The following is a 12,957-nucleotide window of genomic DNA, read 5'->3' on the forward strand; positions in this document are numbered from 1 at the left end:
AATTAAGAAAAATATTATATTATATTTAAAGAATTAAATTTAAGGATCTTTATACTTAGTTTTATTTAAATACTTACTAATATAAATTTTAATTAATTAAAAAATATAGTAGTAGTTAATTAATTAAGTTCCTAATACTATCTTGTTCTTAGTATTTTATTAAAGGTAGCCGGTTTCTAGGGGTGGCCGGTTTCCCTGTATCTAACGTTACCGGCCCCGACATGATCGTCCACGGGTCAGCCACTTCCCAACCCCAGACCATCAACAATAATCTTCCCCGGCTCAATTCTGCAATCCTTTATACGTTGTTCGCTTATCACTTTCATACCGTCCACCCGCAATGGAGAGCCCGGATCATCCCAGCAGTACCCGACAATTCAAGCGCAGCTACGTCGCATGCGTTTCGTGCCGAGCGCGCAAATCAAGATGTATCGTCAAAGACAACCCTCCCTGCGCTAAATGTGCCAGGGAGCACCGCGAGTGTCGCTTTGATCGCCGGCCCAGGGCTCCCAAACACCGCGACGCCCCGAAATGGACCCGTGGGAATGTAGACGCGGCGCCCGCCACTCAACCCGTTCAGGTGGCGAATCACTCCCCTTCAGAGGACCTTGGCTTTAATTCGTCGCCGAATAATGCTAACCATCCACTGTACAACCGGGTTCAGTCGACAATAGTCACTGGGACTAATGATGCGCTGGACTTTCTGTCAAGCGCTGCAGGACAGCATAGCATCGCTGGTTCAGCGCCATCTCAAGACCATCAGTCAGCGAGCAATGTCCAGAACGACGGTCCCAAAGTCGTATCAGGTGGATCCAATGGAGTCGGATTTACCATCACAGCCCTTTTCAGAACCAGATGATGCTTGTCTAGATATGTGGGACAAGTGTCGCTTCGTTCGTCAGGGCTGGTTTACGGCACAAGAGGCTGTCACCTACATTGACCTGTGAGCTCACTTTCTTCCCTTTCCTTTTGACTCTCATGCTAACGACAATAGCTTCTGCGAAAAGCTTGCACCACTATCTCCTGTCGTCCTTGACCAATTCCGCAGCCATGCATCTCATGAGCATCTCGTTTACAGGGAAGCCATGCTATGTTGCACCCTGCTCATGATCTCATCCCGGTTCTTCACACTGCCGGGCGCAGGCGGTACATCTAGAAGTCACTATGTCCATCAGCGCCTCTGGAGTCACTGCGAAGTCCTCATTCGACGCATCGTCCTGGGCCAGGAGAAGACCTCCACCTCCCAGACAAGAACCATCGGCACAATAGAGAGCCTGATTTTGATATCCGATTGGCACCCTCGCGCTCTGCATCTCCCTCCCGAGACAGATGGCTGGGATGGTCTTCTCGTCACGCCTGGTTACGACCGAGTCAATCGCAAGCATATCAACAACGAAGTCCCTCTCATTCGCTGGCGCGAAGATGTCTTTGAACCAGCAAAGCGGGCGAATAGAATGTCATGGATGCTCCTCGGTATTGCTAACAAGTAACAATCTTGGTTATGAAATTGGGATCTTCTCAAGCCAGACAGGCGATATAGGCCATCCCGTGCATGCTGAAGTCCTTCGTGGCCGCCGAGCTCAGAAGCTCCTCTACAACTATTTGACCCAGACTGCCACTAGACTCGGCTATCCTTCTGTCTTTCCCGAGAGCATATCTGTCATTGCATCTCGCCTGCCCATGCCAGATGCGAGTGAATCAATAGATCAGTCGTGGATATCTTACATGGACCTCAGTTTGGAGCTTACCCAACTGTCGCGTACAGCATCTTCAATGCTTTTTCACTCGGCAGCCCATCTACAAACACAAGTGCTCGGAGATCACTATGTAGACCTTCTTGAACACTTTTCCCTGTCTCTGTCTAAGTGGCAAGAGAAGTTCAACAGCATGAGCCAAGGTAATCTATCCCTGGCGTTCGATCAGTTTCTCCGCTAATGTAGTCACAAGACATCGCGTCACCACTCAAAGACACACTGTTAGTTGAGTTCCATCATACCAAAGCATGTACAGGGGCCATCTCCATTCAGGCTGTAGTCGCCCGAGCTTCCTCCGCTGGTTTCACAGCTGCAACCACCAACTCCGATGAAGCTCTATCAGCATTCATAACCCCGAAAGACGCCAAGTTCCTCCAAGAGGTTATCTCTGATACCAAAAAGGTTCTCCATATCGCAACGCTGAGTGGCTTCAGAGACCATCTCCCTTTTGCACCAGCCCGTGTCAAGATTAGCGTCATTAGTTCATCCGTCTTTCTTCTCAAGGCTCTCAGCGTTGGCTCCATCCATACGGATGTGAACGACGCTTTGTACACTTTAGACCAATGCACATCAACACTTAAACAGTGTCCTGCGGATGACATGGACTTTGCCTTGAGATATGCGGATCTCATCGAGAAACATACTGCACAGTTTCGAGCTCATCTTACACAGCCTAGAGGTCTAAGCTCTGGTCATCGCAGTGGGCGGGCTTCGATTGCGAGGAATGTGGTTCAAGGGCAGACTAGCATTAATGGTCCAAACTCATTCTTGTCTAGTCTAGATTCTCAACAGCTCGGTGATGATGGCGCAATGATGAACTTTGATATGGGGGATACGTGGGTGCCTCTTCCGTTTGACTCAAGCATAGCTCCTTTTAGCGAAGGGGGTGATCAAGTTGCTCTGGGGCTGGATGTTGACGCATTGAACTTCCTCTGGAGTTTGCCCGAGCTTGTGCAGGGCGAGACCGGTTTCGCCTAGCCTCAATAATCCGATATTGGCATTTTCAAAGCCGGCAGTGTTTTTTTACTATATTTGTGTACTAGAGCAGAGCTGATTGTCGGGTGAACACGCTTAGTAGGTTTGTTGCAACATTTAGTAATCTCACATGCGTCTGGTCCACCATCCATAAGTGTCCCCAGGTCTAGAGTCCCCGGCTACCACGACGGTCCGGAGGCATCCGCCTGTATCCGGTGCACAGGGGTGGCAAGGCGTGGCTGGCCAAGACAACCAAGTGGAAAAGATTAGCCGATATTGCACTTCGTGATTTCTTTTGCCAAGGCTCTCACTCGATGAAACTGCCCTTCATCCCAGGACTATGAGGGAGCTGGTGGTATATACTGTTTAAGGCCAGATGGTATCAAGACGGCATCGTGATCTTGGAGTTTGAGATGCTTGTGTCAGCCAATGCAAGCAGTAGTAATGACATGACTCCCAGGGTTCCCTAGTCAGATTAACCTGCAAAATGTGTCCAGCGACCAAGTAGCTGCTACGACGCTAAGGCTGAACCTTGCTCACGGAGCTGGCATCCCAACCAAAAAATAGTGCCATCTTAACGCGGGGTAATCTGGGGTAACAAGGGCCATGGTAATCCAAGCAAGACAACTCGTTGCCACGATCCAGGAGTATGTCGAATATCTATATCAATGGCAGCCCATTCGCCATTTCCAATGAGGATCATCAAACACCCAACTACAATATTCTTTATCCCTTTGCAAGATGTCTAATGTCCAAGACAAGAATCAGCCTGAAGCCCTTGACGTTGAAGAAAAGGGACATTCTGATCACCTTGAGAAACATGACGCCCACATCTTCTCGGCGGTCGATGAGACCGGTACACACAGGAAGATAGATCCAGCTGAGATCAAGCTTGTGAAGAAGCTAGATTGGATTATTCTTCCGGTGCTGTGGATCATGTACTGGTTCAACTATCTCGATCGCAATGCTATTACTGTTGCGCGCCTGGATGGGTTGGAGAAAGAACTTAACTTGACTTCTACAGAGTATCAGACATGCGTCTCCATCTTGTTTGTTGGATACATCCTTGGTCAGATTCCATCTAGTAAGTCGAAGAATATCATACTATTATTCTTCAGCTAATTGATCCATCTAGACATGCTCATGACCCGAATCCGACCATCCTTTTAAATGTCCGGCGCCATGGCTCTTTGGGCCGTTGTTAGTACTCTCACTGCAATCTGCCACGACTTCAAAGGCCTCGTTCTCACTCGATTCTTCCTCGGTGTCACTGAAGCCCCTCTCTATCCCGGCGCTCTATACGTCCTTTCGATCTTTTATACCAAGAAAGAGATAGCTACTCGCATTTCTATCTTATTTACCGCCAATATCTGCGGAACAGCCTTTGCAGGACTTATCGCGATTGGCATGTTTGAGATGAGCGGCGTTGCGGGTCTAGCTGGATGGAGATGGCTCTTCATCCTCCAGGGAATCATCACTTTCGTCATCTCACTTGCTTCCGCCTTCGTCTTGCCTGACGAACCCAGCAATACCCGCTGGCTCACTGAAGAAGAGAGAATCCTAGCCCATGAGCGAATTGCCGCAGATACTGTCCAAATCCGAACCAACACAACCACCTTTGCGGGACTCATCGATGCCTGCAAGGATCCTCGACTTTGGGTCCTCGTCTTTATGCAACACTTTCACATGGCTGCCAGCAACTTCAAGAACTTCTTCCCCACTATCGTTGGAACACTTGGCTTTGATCGCAACACTACGCTTGCCTTGACCTGTCCTCCGTATATCGTTTCAGGTATTGTCTGCATCGTATGGGCTGCAAACTCTGGTATGTTTTCTACAAAGGAATTTCTCGAGGATCGTCTAACTTGAAGTAGGTCGAATGAACGAAAGGACTTGGCACATCACCTTAGCCAAGGTCATGGCTGTTTTAGGCTTCATATTAGCCTGTACGGTCCACAATACAGGTGCCCGTTACTTCGCAATGTGTGTCTTTGCCAGCGGCGTCTACGCCTGTAATAGTGTCATTCTTGGCTGGGTCGCTAGTACGTGCGGTCAGACCCGCGAGAAGAAAGCTATATCTCTGGCTTTAGCAAACACGGTTGCCACGCTTGGACCTATCTACACTCCGGTAAGTTCATCAAGACTTGATGATTGAATTCCACTGACACCATCAAGTATCTCTGGCCGAGTTCAGACGAGCCAATGTATCCTGTCGCCATGTCTAGCAGTGCCGCCTTTTCTGCTGCCTCAGCTGTCTTGGCCTGGGTGCTTTAGTGGATGCTCATCCGTGAGAATCGCAAGATAAGGGCTTCAAACAATGAAGAGAGGCTCTTCTACGCGTACTAGATTTAGCAATGCACTTAGGTGATGCTGTAAAGTTATTCAATTTCCAGTAGCCTATATAGTTATTTCGTTATCTAAAATTACTTTGGCCTACTAAATATTATTGCGGTATGCTGCTCGTTTGTAATCATTCAGCTTGGGTATCTTGGGCTTATAAGGACTGTTGCAAATCAGGTCTGTGTGCTGGCTCAACTAAGCCATTTCACCTCGCTTAGACACAACGCTGTGATAGGATGTCATATGCACTGTAACAAGCTTGAGGCAGGTCTCCCTAGCAGGGTTACAGAACGCCACTGGCAAGCCTAATTCTGGCTTCTTCCGACACTGACCTCCGATGTATTCACCCGAGACTTTTATCTCGTATTCTTCCGGGTTGAGCAGGTTCCGAGAGACACCAAGGTAACACAAGATATTTGCCACCAGAATGCAGTGTACATTCTATAAGTATGAAATGGTCTGAAATAATGCACTGTGCCTTCAAATTCGAGAATACATCAGAGATAATTATATCCTCATTTTGCAAATCTACACACAACACGCACCGCATTTAATAAAACATCATGGACCTGAAATCCGCTCCGATTATTGTCATAGGCGGCGGCATTGTTGGTGCCTCAATTGCCTGGCACTTGGCCAAGGAGAAGAAAGACGTCATTCTTATTACAGAGACAATTGGCGGCGTAGCGACCCCCAAGTCATTTTGCTGGCTTAACGCAGCTGGTGCAACACAGAAGTTCTACTACGATTTTCGACGTCGCTCTATGGCACGCTGGGCTGAGATGGGCAAAGAGCTACCCGATCTCCCGATTCATTGGGGCGGCGTCTTGGCTTGCGATCGATCTCCCGAAGAGCGTCAAGAGTTTTATGAGCGTCAGCGTCGTTGGGGTACAAGCATTAGGCGCATGGAAGCAGCCGAGCTTGCTGCACTTGAGTCACAGGTCGATGAGGCGCAGTTCTCTTTGATCAAATGGGGCCTCCACGTTCCTGAAGAGGGCACCCTCGAAGCACAGGCTGCCGCGGCGAAGCTAATCGCTCACGCCCAATCGTTAGGCACTAGGGTGCATGAAACGAAAGTGACTGGATTTTTGAAGGATGACAAGGGCCGAGTCTCAGGTGTAGTAACGGACTCTGAGGATGTGCATGCTAGCCACGTTGTTTTGGCCGCTGGTCTTGGAAGTGTTCCACTGTTAGCAACTGAGAACATCAGACTTCCTTTGAACGGTCAAGAGGGTCTCCTAGTCAATACTGCACCGAGCGAAAAGCGATACCTCAACACTTTGTTCCGCTTACCAGGCCTGCACATGCGTCAAACCCTCGACGGACGAATTGTCTTCGGCGCGTCCTTTGCTGGTGGACAGCCCGGTGATGACCCGCAGGCAACAGCAAAGCACCTTTTCAGCCAAGTGCAAAAAGCGTTCAAGAATGGAGATGAGCTCGAGTTTAGCCATTACACTATTGGTGTGAGACCTGAGCCGGACGATGGATATCCCATTCTCGGTTCTTCAGGCGTGGAAGGGCTTGACCTGGCTGTGATGCACTCTGGTGTAACGAATGCTGCTCTGGTCAGTGAGCTCCTAGCTAAAAATATTGTCTTTGGTGTTGAGGATCCAATGCTCGGAGACTATCGGTTGGATCGCTTTAAGAATGATGCAAAGCTTTAGGTTCAGCGTATAACATGATTGGGTAAGATAGGAATGGGAGTTGACTCCTGTGAAATCGCTTATACATCTCTTTAAAGTTAAATCTCAATCAAGCTACTTCCGGTAATTTATGTTTAAGTCACGTTTCCCGTACCTTGGCGGCAGAATTGGAAAATCAGCAAGGTAGACTGGTTTGGTCAAACTGCCGCTATGGTACCATGCAATGAATGTGCCGCTGTGCCACGAGAAAGAAGGGGATGTTTCCCGGCAGGTTCTGATGTCTACTTTCAACTAGTTCGGCTATTTATGATGACCATTCGGAAGAATACGACGGGTCAGTAGTGGTACCAACTACAGAAGCAAATCTTCTTCACTCCCGCAGACATGAACATGGTGTTCTGAATGACCTATGCCGATAGAACAGATTAACATCCTCTTGGTTCCACAGCCAAATATCGTTGTTATCAGTAAATCAGCTAATTTCGTGGAACAAGACTAGTACTAAAGGAAACTTGTTTTCCTCACTGCGGACTAATCTGCGTCGTAAAATCGCCAATAAAGCCTTCCAAAAGCCCGTCAACTCCTTCTAGAACTCCAGCATTTGCCATATCATTCATCCAGTACCCCCATGTATCCTGGTTCTGATCCTCAGTTTCAGCTTCACTTGGAGGAGGCAAAGATGCCTGTTCAGTGCGGTTCTTTTTGAACACCATTGCGATGACACGACTCGCTAGAGCCTCGAACGTATCACGATATGGGGCAGCAGCTTGCCAGCCCTCGGCAATCGCTACCAACACCATTGTGCAATCTGTACAAGTCTTGCTGACATCTTCTGGCCGGATAGACCCCCATGCTGCCGGTGATGTCCATAAGCAGTGTAGATAGGTCAATCCAGCTAAGAATAGACAGTGCAGAGTGCCCCATGTGTACCTCGTAGATGTCCCTATGTATAATCGACGATAGGTTTGACATATGCTTCTCGACGCTTCGATGCAGTGTTCAAAGACCTTGCTGAGCGATTCCTTATACTCTCTAAGTTGACTTCTGTAGAGGAGAAGTATTGTGTGGCTGTAGTTTGTTTCATACCAAGCTCTTTTAGCAAAAATAGACAAGTCGTCATTTACATGGGGCCGTGCTTCTGGAGCATTTCCCAACCACGTCTCCAGGTCTACCCGTAGTTGTTCGATTCGGGCATGGTACGTGCGATCTTCAATGCTTAGGCGTACGGTGTCTGAAAGCAGTGATGTATGTATACGAGCCCAAATATAACGTAGCTTAAAGACGTGAATTGCGGTAGACATCCCTTTTAGTGACTGGCTTGAATATTCTCTTGGCAACTCTACGATGCCGGTTTCGGTGATAACAGAGTCATCCAGATCTAATGGGAACTATAGATTCAGTATCAGCATGAAGAGATAATGACCTATTGGTGATTAGGGATTTCATACCTCAGCATCAATTTCTTGAGGTGGTATACCTAAAGGTCGCCCCAGCCGAACCGCAACAGTACAGTCTATCCCTTGAGCGACCCAGAAGACCCTCTTTCGCATCTCTTGTTGGAGTATGTTCGCGACTGGTGCAAACTGCTTAACTCCGCGATGATACCCCAATTCGATGCACTGCCACAGTGCCAGCCCAGAGATCTTCCTAATGCCAAATTCAGTATTGTCACAGCCGGAGTACTTGAGCATTCCTACCATAGGGATGGACCTTCAAGGGAACGAAGAGAGTACATAGCATAGCACAGCAGAGCTTGTATGGATTCAATGTTGTCCTTGGACAGCACATCAGCATACAGCTGAGTAGAGATGTAGAGTTGCTGCAGGCAAGCGTATTAACCACTGCTGAACGGAACTGGGGGGAGAGGAAGCATGACTTACGCCAGCTAAGGATTGAGTGCTTGGTGTAAGTAGCGCAGCGACGGCATATACCTGGAGCGTGAGAGATCTTTAGTGCGTTCACTACGGACAAAAGGCTACAACCCACCATATTGAGAAAGAATAACGGCGTAAAAGAGAACCCAGTCACAGTGAAGTCCAATGACGAGTCATAGAGCATTGCCTCCCAAGTTCTAAAAGTCGGTTCATGTAGGAATGGGTACTGGGGATGGATATACTTGAAATATGCACCGCTCAGCCTAACGGCGACGTGATAGTCTGGTAGCAAGCACGGAGACGGCGAGCTACGCCTATCGCTGAGGTGAGCCAGTGTAGGCGCAGTGGGGAGATTACTACTGAGAGAAAGGTTGAGGATGCGAGAGAATGCAAAGGAAGATGATGAGCCAAGATATTGCGGCTCTATCTGCGTGGTACGAAAGTCCAGCATGCCCACTCTAGAAGATAAGTCGCTGGTCCCATCTCGTTCATCAGGTGTACAAGGGATCGACAACGTGCTCTCGCCGTTGCTTGCTGCTGCTGGCGTGGATTGGGGCGGAGTAATGTGATCGTTGCTCGGGAGGCCGGCGACGCGTCCCTCGAGCATCTCAAGATAGTTTCGAGGTCGTGACTTTTTGGACTGTGGATCCAGGACCAGGCAAGCTGTTGTCATCAGTCAGCATCTCTATGGTCGCTTGGTTTTGTAAACACTTGCTTATGCCCAGCCGCTCGCAGTTACCACAAAAAGGTGTTCTATCATCACACTATGGCTGATTAGCATCATCATAGCTATCACCAATGCAGTCACAGTCAAGATACCTTGAGTTTCTTTTCCTTGCAGTGGAGGCAGGCCTGGTGTGCTCTACTGCCAGGAACACGGCGTCGCCTGAAAGCCCCAGGCCGTCGACTTCTGTTTGCGATCTGCTGTATTTCAATCCTGTCCTTACGTTTTGGAACGAATATGTTTAGTCTAGCATTTGAGAAGGGGATGGCCAAAGCTGGGGCTGAGTGTTAATCCGGAGGCTTCCGGACAATGGCTACTAGTTCGTCGCTTCCGATTGGTGCTCGTATTCTTCCGGATCTCGTCTGGTAGCGTATAGCTTACCCTACAGTCGTCACTTTACGATTAGGGTATCCTACAACCAAAGAGGTTGGACATGAGCTGGATAAGATAACAGTACTGAGTATCATGGTATAATAGATCTTCAAGATCCCCCGCATGTTCACTCCATTTCCTTCAACCACTTCATCAGCATTGCTTCACACCTCACAAACCATGGCCATCACCAGGATCTTTACTGAGTCAGTTCTCGGCAGATATGTCCATACCATCAAAGCAACTCCACGGGACCTAATCGCCAATCGAACTCTGCTCTTCTCCTGTGCAGTCTATGCTCTGGCTGGCCTTCCAACAAGTGAGTAATGCAGTCTTGTTGTGTTTCTTCCGCATTGGTGGGACTAACAATTTACAGCCTGGGACCAGGGATCATCTTCCGTCGTTCCCTCGCTGCCAGGCTTCCAAAAACAGTTTAAGATCGAATCAGGTGCCAAAGCCAGCGATATTCAAAACTTCATCTCGATTATTTACATCGGATATGCTGTTGGCGCGGCGTTATCCTTCTTTATCAACGACCGCATAGGCCGTCGCTGGTCTTTTCGTTTGTACACGGCTATCTGGATCGTTGGCCAAGTCATCGCGACTCTTGCGCCTGGCTGGCCTGCCTTGTACACAGCACGTATTATTTCCGGTATTGGCATTGGCTCTTTGGGTGTCACTGGGCCGATTTCAATTGTCGAACTCGCACCCACCGAGATTCGGGGCCTGCTCACAGCTTGGTATACAGTTGTAATGGGGATCCCACTTTTCACCTCGATTTTCTCCGTCTATGGAATTTTCTTGCATATGCCCTCCAACAAGCTGCAGTACCAAATAGTCTGGTTTTCACCTGCTATCTTCATGGCTCTGGGTATTATTGCTAGCTTCTTTGTTAGCGAATCTCCCCGGTGGCTCATGATGGTTGGGAAGCGAGAAGAAGCTGCCACCGTGCTGATGGACCTACGACGTCTGCCAGCGGACCACCCTCGCCTACAAGGAGAAATCAAGGACATCGAAGATTCTGTCGCTGGAATAGGATCCAGCTTCACAGCAATAGTTAAGGAGACGTTCACTGTCCCCTCTAATCTACGCCGCCTCCAACAGTCCCTACTTACCTATGCCCTGGCTCAACTCTCAGGTGCCAACTCAGTCACATCATATTTTATACCGATCATGAGTATCATGGGCATAGGAGGGGGCACATCTGAGAGCATGTTCTTGAGTGGCATGTATGGCTTCTCCAAGTTCGTTTTCAGTCTCATCGCATCTTTCTTCTTTATTGATGCACTTGGAAGACGCCGGTCTCTGTTTATCGGTATAACCCTTCAGCTTATCTCGCACGTCTACATCGGGGTATTTATCAAGTACCATCAGGAAGGTCATGTATCCTCCTCAGCGTCTCAGGCAGCCATTGCGGCTGTCTTCTTCCACGCTTTTGGATATGCTGTTGGTAGGTCTCCCAATCACCGCCTTCCAAGATGCCAGTTATTGACCGTGTTTTGTAGGGCTTTTTGTGCTTCCTTACATCTTTGGAGGAGAACTCTGGTCTAACCGTCTTCGCTCTTTCGGTGGAGCTGTTAGCCAGACCTTCCACTGGCTCTTCATTTACGCCGTCAAATACAGTATTCCCTCACTTCTTAAAACAACTGATAACTGTGGAGCATTCCTCTTCTTTGCTGTCTGGTGCTTTCTTGCGTTGTTATACGTTTTCTTTATGGTTCCAGAGATCTCAGGCCTGAGCGTGGAGGAGATCGATTATCTATTCAAGGGTTCTTGGTTTAATGCTTACAAGCGTGTTCGCCGACATCCTGTTATTGACAGCGTTGAGGCTGGAAAGAGCAAGCTCTCTAAGGAATAATCACAGATTATGTACTTAGTTTATTTCTAGAAAGGGCTCGGTCCTAAAGTTGAGTTTACTATCCACACTAAGGATAGTGACATCTATAAGGGTTCCTTGACTAACTGCTTTAATCCTACTTTTGTTTTTACAATAGAATGTATATAGTGTCTTAGCTAAGGGCATCCAGCCGCTTCACCTGCACAGGCTCGTTGGGTCCAGCAATAAGAACCTTCACCACTTGTCCCTCTTTGACCTTCTTAAACGCTTCTTCCGCTTGATGGAAATCCACCACGTCACTAATAAGCTTTTTTACCGGAACTCGACCGCTCGAGACAAGCTCAATAGCCAATTCGTAGTCCCCGGGCCCGTACCGGAAGCTGCCCTTTACTGTCACCTCCTTTTGGCACATTGCCATGATAGGAAAAGTAATATCTGCCTTACCCATACCACCCTGAACATATACGCCTCCAGCCTTGACAACATGCAGGGTCGTTTGAATAGAGGGTTCTGCTCCACTTGCATCGATAACAACATCGGCACCTTGTCCAAGATCACTATTGGCAAGTATCGCCGCAGCGTTGTCTTCGGCGGAAATTCTTTGCGATAGGTATGTGTGTGTGAAGCCCAGCTCCTTTGCAAAGTTGAGCTTGGATTGCACAATATCGACGCCAATGATCTTGCTGGCACCAAATGCCTTAGCAACCGCCCCGCAGAGAAGGCCGATTGGCCCGGTTCCCATGATCACAATGCTGTTTCCAGGTGATAGTTGGGCTTGCTTGATGATATGGACTGAAACTGCCAGGGGTTCAATCAAGGCCCCTTCTTGTAGAGATACAGTCTGGGGTAGCTTATAGCAGAAGTCAAATGGGGCAACCCAAAAGCCTGTCAGAGTACCATGATGTGGGGGCGTAGCTGCAAAGACCATGCTGTAGCAGAGGTTATATCGGCCAGCCAAACAGTTGCGACAATATCGACAAGGATACCCGGGCTCAATCGCAACTCTATCGCCTGGCTTCAGGCTTGTAACGTTACCGCCAACCTCAACCACCGTTCCAGACGACTCATGGCCCAGGATCATAGGCTCTTGCACAATAAACTGACCAATTCGCCCGTGATCCCAGTAATGTACATCCGAGCCACAGATTCCTGTGTAGTTTATGGCCACAAGGACATGGTTTGGTGTTGGAAGCTGTGGTATCGGCGCTTGGGCGAACTCGACATCGTGGGGTTTATTGAGAAAAAAGGAGAGGTTCTTTGAAGGCAATATGTTAGTCAGTGGGACTTGCTTGAATAAATTAATATTTTACAATGGCATTACTTACACTTTTTAGGTTTGGCTGACCGTTGGAACTGATTGCTACCTCGCTAGGCATGGTGCTGAGTATTTGCAGAAGTTAATCTGATTTGGTTGTGCTTTCGGGGCCTCAATACATAT

The 12,957-nt window shown here is 48.4% G+C and overlaps 6 protein-coding genes across 6 annotated transcripts; 4 read left to right on the top strand and 2 right to left on the bottom strand.

Annotated features, from left to right (window-relative positions):
- Window positions 1-340: 340 nt before the first annotated feature.
- On the top strand, window positions 341-2,732 carry FSUBG_7345 (ARO80-positive transcription regulator of ARO9 and ARO10; the record flags this gene model as incomplete). The annotated part of the gene is made up of 5 exons (XM_036685641.1): window positions 341-806; window positions 871-943; window positions 995-1,486; window positions 1,524-1,897; window positions 1,948-2,732. 5 exons carry the CDS (start codon window positions 341-343, stop codon window positions 2,730-2,732), a joined length of 2,190 nt encoding a protein of 729 aa, XP_036537075.1.
- Window positions 2,733-3,470: 738 nt separating this feature from the next.
- FSUBG_7346 (tartrate transporter) lies at window positions 3,471-5,003 on the top strand (the record flags this gene model as incomplete). Its single annotated transcript, XM_036685642.1, has 4 exons — window positions 3,471-3,813; window positions 3,967-4,554; window positions 4,604-4,857; window positions 4,905-5,003. 4 exons carry the CDS (start codon window positions 3,471-3,473, stop codon window positions 5,001-5,003), a joined length of 1,284 nt encoding a protein of 427 aa, XP_036537076.1.
- Window positions 5,004-5,632: 629 nt separating this feature from the next.
- On the top strand, window positions 5,633-6,733 carry FSUBG_7347 (d-amino acid dehydrogenase small subunit; the record flags this gene model as incomplete). Its single annotated transcript, XM_036685643.1, has 1 exon — window positions 5,633-6,733. The coding sequence occupies one exon, from the start codon at window positions 5,633-5,635 to the stop codon at window positions 6,731-6,733; it is 1,101 nt and encodes a 366-aa protein (XP_036537077.1).
- A 500-nt stretch (window positions 6,734-7,233) lies between these two features.
- FSUBG_7348 (purine utilization positive regulator) lies at window positions 7,234-9,193 on the bottom strand (the record flags this gene model as incomplete). The annotated part of the gene is made up of 6 exons (XM_036685644.1): window positions 7,234-8,100; window positions 8,161-8,359; window positions 8,410-8,531; window positions 8,593-8,643; window positions 8,699-8,783; window positions 8,829-9,193. The coding sequence occupies 6 exons, from the start codon at window positions 9,191-9,193 to the stop codon at window positions 7,234-7,236; spliced, it is 1,689 nt and encodes a 562-aa protein (XP_036537078.1).
- Window positions 9,194-9,862: 669 nt separating this feature from the next.
- FSUBG_7349 (quinate transport) lies at window positions 9,863-11,540 on the top strand (the record flags this gene model as incomplete). Its single annotated transcript, XM_036685645.1, has 3 exons — window positions 9,863-10,001; window positions 10,059-11,132; window positions 11,188-11,540. The coding sequence occupies 3 exons, from the start codon at window positions 9,863-9,865 to the stop codon at window positions 11,538-11,540; spliced, it is 1,566 nt and encodes a 521-aa protein (XP_036537079.1).
- Window positions 11,541-11,691: 151 nt separating this feature from the next.
- On the bottom strand, window positions 11,692-12,895 carry FSUBG_7350 (alcohol dehydrogenase like domain protein; the record flags this gene model as incomplete). The annotated part of the gene is made up of 2 exons (XM_036685647.1): window positions 11,692-12,774; window positions 12,845-12,895. 2 exons carry the CDS (start codon window positions 12,893-12,895, stop codon window positions 11,692-11,694), a joined length of 1,134 nt encoding a protein of 377 aa, XP_036537080.1.
- Between the last annotated feature and the right edge of the window lie 62 nt (window positions 12,896-12,957).

The sequence above is a fragment of the Fusarium subglutinans genome, assembly GCF_013396075.1.
Source record: "Fusarium subglutinans strain NRRL 66333 chromosome Unknown NRRL66333_c0000093, whole genome shotgun sequence".
Lineage (NCBI taxonomy): Eukaryota > Fungi > Ascomycota > Sordariomycetes > Hypocreales > Nectriaceae > Fusarium > Fusarium subglutinans.